The sequence below is a fragment of the Akebia trifoliata genome, chromosome 11, assembly GCF_017979445.1.
Source record: "Akebia trifoliata isolate Shusen 1 chromosome 11, ASM1797944v1, whole genome shotgun sequence".
In the NCBI taxonomy this organism is placed as follows: domain Eukaryota; kingdom Viridiplantae; phylum Streptophyta; class Magnoliopsida; order Ranunculales; family Lardizabalaceae; genus Akebia; species Akebia trifoliata.
Genome location: NC_141385.1, coordinates 38,744,482 through 38,749,169, shown reverse-complemented (window position 1 = coordinate 38,749,169; position 4,688 = coordinate 38,744,482). Strand labels below are relative to the sequence as shown.

Sequence of the window (4,688 nt, the reverse complement as noted above, 5' to 3'; positions counted from 1 at the left end):
CTTTACCTATAAATAATGTGTGGATAATCGTAATCCATCCTAAGTTCCTAACTAATAAAAACATCGAATTTCGCGGTGTGAAAGCACGTGCCGTAGTTTCCGTAGACTTAATTATTTCTAGCGGCTGTCCTACTCACTCACGTGGCAATCGTGGCTGACGTGTCAAAATATATTCTAACCTTTTAGGTTTAAAAATTGAAAAATATTCTCTCTCTCTCGCTATCTCTCTCTCCATGCGAAGGCGTTCTCTGCGTGAACTTGAAGACAGAAATTGGTTGGATTTTTGCTGCTCTGCCAGCAAATATTCCCGACTTTTACAGGCAGAGAGACAAACAAGTAGAGAAAAACAGAGAACAATAAGGCGAAGAAGCAAACCCTAATTCGAAATTAGGGTTTTGATTTCTGGTATCTCTTCTCCAAAAACCTTAAATTTGTTCATCGAATTCAGAACAAGCAAATGGAGAAGAGAGGAGAAATTGTTTCCAATAGTACCGAATCGAAGTTTCCCCTAACCTTTTGGGAGGTAACCATTGCTTCGGCCGTCGTCCTCAGCTTCATTTTAGGGCTTCTCTGTGTTTACCTAACAATGCCAGCTTCGGATTATAGCTTTCTCAAGCTGCCCCGGAGTCTGGAAGATCTTCAAATTCTCAAGTAATTTTGGTTTAGGTTTTGGTAATTTAATGATTTCAAATTTAGGGTTTTTTTTTATATCTAATTGGTAGAAAATGTGGGTATTTTGGATCTCTGTTTGTTTTGGATGGTTTGTTGTTGAAATGTGGATAATGTGGTATCAGATTCATAGTTGATTTCTGGCTTTTCGAGATTTTGTCCATTTTATATAATTTTGAGATAATTTTGTTCATGTTAATAGAACATAATCTACCTATAGAATTTAGAATTGGGATTGCTTCTTAGGTTTAATTTTCAGAATTTAGAACCTGTAGTATGTTAATGCTGTAATTAGTTTTAGCATTGAAGACATGAATTTTCTTTCCAAATTGTTTACCCATCTATTTGCAAGGACAGAAGGATTGAGTTATTGTGAGTAGTTCAATGTGTAAAATGTTTAAATTTGGAATTTTTTACTTAGAAACATAGAATTGGGGCTATGGATGGAGACATGGTTAATGAGCTATGTACTTCTTGTACGGGTACAGGTTAAAGTGGATGCTTTATCTTGGGGTTAAAATATTGATCGTGTTCTTCTAGTATTCAGGGTAGATACTATTTATGTGGAGATTACATGCATTTGCAGACTAATGCAATTATTTTATTCACATAAATGCATGTTATGTCAAAATACCAACATCCTCCATGGAAATAGTAGCTCCCATATTATTACGTTATTATATTTATTAGAAATCTTTTTATTGTTTGTATTATTTTAATATATTATACATTTTCCATGATAGAAGGCCAATGTTGCTCTGGACATAATTGAATTGAGGAACAAGATTTGTTTAGCTAACCCCAAAGCTTCAGATAAGGCTTTGATGCTGATATTACTTTAATGTACAATATTTTGGTAGCTATATTCCGCCATACCAAAGCTGATGTCTCATCATATTTGAAATGGTTACCTGGAATTTTTAAAGGCTTCAGGTAGTAAAGTTCATAATCAAATGGCATTTAAACTCCATATTAGTTATCTTCAATTTTTACGCTTTACAACACTATAAATAGGAGCCGACCCCAAATATTTGGGATAAAGCTTTTAGGATGATGACGAACACTAATAAAGATATGAATTAAAGCAACTAGTCAGTAATTCAATGGCTAATTAAGGAAAATTAACATGGCTTTTGGACCCAAGACGTGAATGCTCATCATGTCATTGCCTTCATTGCATGTGGGAAGAATTTACTACCACCACATGTCTCTTATTTTATATTTCGAGCTACTTCTATGCAACATTGTGTTCCTTTGACCACTCAAAGAGATTATAGATTTTCCTAAACTTGCCATGTAGGGTTTCTTCTATATACAGAATCACAATCAAGTAACAAGCTTTATCTGCTTTATTTATAAACACTCTTTAGGATGGTAGGATTCATATTCCTCTCCCCCCCCCCCTCCCCCCCCCCCCCCCCCCCCCCAAAAAAAAAAAAAAATATATATATATATATATATATATATATCTCTTTCACCCACATTGCAGTTGACAACATATGTTTCTGTCATCTTCATGACTTTTCGAGAGTTTTCATAAACCTTATTCTTGATAATTGGAAACAATCATGTCCTAATGTTGCTCTCTTTTACAGGGATCACCTTGAGGAGTACACAAGTGACTACACCATGCAGGTCCTCATTGGATACCTTGTAGTCTACATTTTCATGCAAACTTTCATGATTCCAGGAACTGTTTTCATGTCTTTGCTCGCTGGTTCCCTTTTCGGAATCTTCAAAGGCGTCGCTTTGGTTGTCTTTGCTGCCACTGCTGGTGCTTCTTCATGCTATTTCCTATCAAAACTGATAGGGAGACCCCTGGCCTCCTCACTCTGGCCGGACAAACTCAGTTTCTTCCAAGCCCAGGTGAATGCTGACTACTCTTGTTACCATATTCACTACTATCTGCTAATTTATTGCCTTGTTTACTCTCTCAGGTGGCTAAAAGAAAAAAGAGACTACTGAACTACATGCTTTTCCTAAGAGTAACCCCCACCTTGCCGAACACATTCATTAATGTAGCTTCACCAATAGTAGATGTACCTTACCATACTTTCTTCTTGGCGACATTCATTGGACTCATTCCAGCTGCTTATGTGACAGTCAGGGTATCATTCTCAACAATCTTGCCCTCTGAAAATATTTAGTTGTGTCTTAAATGACTAGTATGATAGGAGTACAAGGCGGTGCTAGCACCTTATGTGTTGGTACTTTCTCCCCTCACTGCACATGTTTGGTTTTACCTTCCTGTGATGTTCAATTATGTTCCACCTCTTGAATGTGCTGTTATACGGTCCAAAAGTCAAACCAGTTGGCTTCTTATTTTGTTCCAGATTTTTCTAGATTGAATTGGGAAAAGCCCATATTTGGTGCCTAAGAGCAACTCCAACCGGTCTCTATCTCAGAGAAAACCCCTCTAAATCAATGTTCTTATCTCCAAATATAGAGATATTGAGAAATTTTAGAGAGCTTCTCTAAATCACTATTCACCTTTTTAATACCGATTTTCCCTCTTTTTTTTACCCATAAATGCTATTTTTGACTTTCTCTTTTCATGGAGCACGTTTCAAATACCTTTTTTGTCCCTTTCACTTTTCAACCTTTTGAAGTGAATGAATAGTGTTTTAGAGAAGGGATTGGTTGGAGTTCAAATTAGAGACATGGGTTGGAGTTGCTCTAAGTAATTGCTGACTGCCAACCTCTATGATGCTTGGTGCTCCCATATAATTACTTTTTAACATGAGACTGGAAGATTGCAGTAAGATTAAATTTGTTTCCTACACTTGTGTCTGCAGGCTGGTATAGCTCTTGGAGAGTTGCAATCGCTTGGTGACCTTTATGATTTCAAGGCAATTGCCACTCTTTTCCTCATTGGGGCTCTCTCTGTCACACCGACACTGATAAGCAAGAGCCAGTCATAGGAAACCTTAGTGGAAATTCCCTCTCAATTTTTTGTGGGATCTCCTGATCATTAGCCAACCAATTGGATATCACGATCTCTGTACAGAAAAGCATGAAATAAACACAATGTGCAACTCTTTCGAGGTCAAGAATTACACTATAAAGCTGCATCCAATGGAGAATCTTCCATGAGTGTGGCTGGTCTATGATTTGTTCTAGTGGTTGGTTCAAAGGAAGTGTGCCCCATGTCAGCCCCATTTTCCAAAAACTAAATGATTTGTTCTATATCTTAAACACGTTGATTGGATTATCAAATTGGTCCGACTGTGGTCGGACGTGTTCATTTTGTGTGAACTGATTTGCGTTTATTGAAGAATTTTAAAATTACGTGTGATTAGTTACGTTCAGAAACAATTTAACATTCGAATCATATAATATTTTTGTTGTCTTCTACCATTCAAAAGGTTTAAAGAGAATTTTCATGGTCTTTCCAATTTTCATAACTATAATTTTTCTAAATTATCTTATATTTTCATAAAAGAATGACCTTGAATTGTACTATTAATGTTTGATCATTAAGAATCTTTACTCTGATAAGAACATCTAGTAAGATTGTTAATTGAGATTAATCAATTTTTTTTTCTTAAAGTAGTTTATCTTCATGAAAGCATAACATCGAATTACACTATTAAGGTTTAATTATCAAAGAATCTTTATGGAAATCAGCCTTTCCCAAATTTATTTCTTAAGGAATGTAAGAAGAGAGAAAATAATAAAGTACCATTTTGGCCAAAATACATAAAATTAACATAACCAAATGTGGAATACAAGTATAATGATACTGCAATTAAATAACAGAAATGATATTATCACACCATCAATTCTTTTATATCACCCCAATTATTTAAATGGTGTACATTTATAATACATTAAATAAGATATTTGTCAATCGCATTAGGCGTTCAATAAAACTGACATAGAATTACCAAAAACTAAATGCATAAATGGTAAAATTAGAAAGCTGTTATTGGCAACTCAATTATGTTAAAAATAAAGAAAATTGGTAAGGGTGTGTTTGATAACGATTTTCAAACGTACTTTTATTGCGTTTGTGGCTT

The 4,688-nt window shown here is 35.2% G+C and overlaps 1 protein-coding gene across 1 annotated transcript; it reads left to right on the top strand.

Moving 5' to 3' along the window:
* The first annotated feature begins 206 nt into the window (after positions 1–206).
* Positions 207–3,924, top strand: LOC147391564 (putative membrane protein At4g09580). The gene is made up of 4 exons (XM_086460036.1): positions 207–651; positions 2,265–2,535; positions 2,607–2,777; positions 3,465–3,924. The coding sequence occupies exons 1-4, from the start codon at positions 458–460 to the stop codon at positions 3,588–3,590; spliced, it is 762 nt and encodes a 253-aa protein (XP_086316162.1). The 5' UTR covers positions 207–457; the 3' UTR covers positions 3,591–3,924.
* Positions 3,925–4,688: the final 764 nt, after the last annotated feature.

Coding starts and splice junctions, on each gene's coding strand:
- LOC147391564 (XM_086460036.1), top strand. CDS start 458: ATGGAGAAGAGAGGAGAAATTGTTTCCAATAGTACCGAATCGAAGTTT. Junction 2,536..2,606: donor TCAGTTTCTTCCAAGCCCAG/GTGAATGCTGAC, acceptor TTACTCTCTCAG/GTGGCTAAAAGAAAAAAGAG. Junction 2,778..3,464: donor CTGCTTATGTGACAGTCAGG/GTATCATTCTCA, acceptor TTGTGTCTGCAG/GCTGGTATAGCTCTTGGAGA.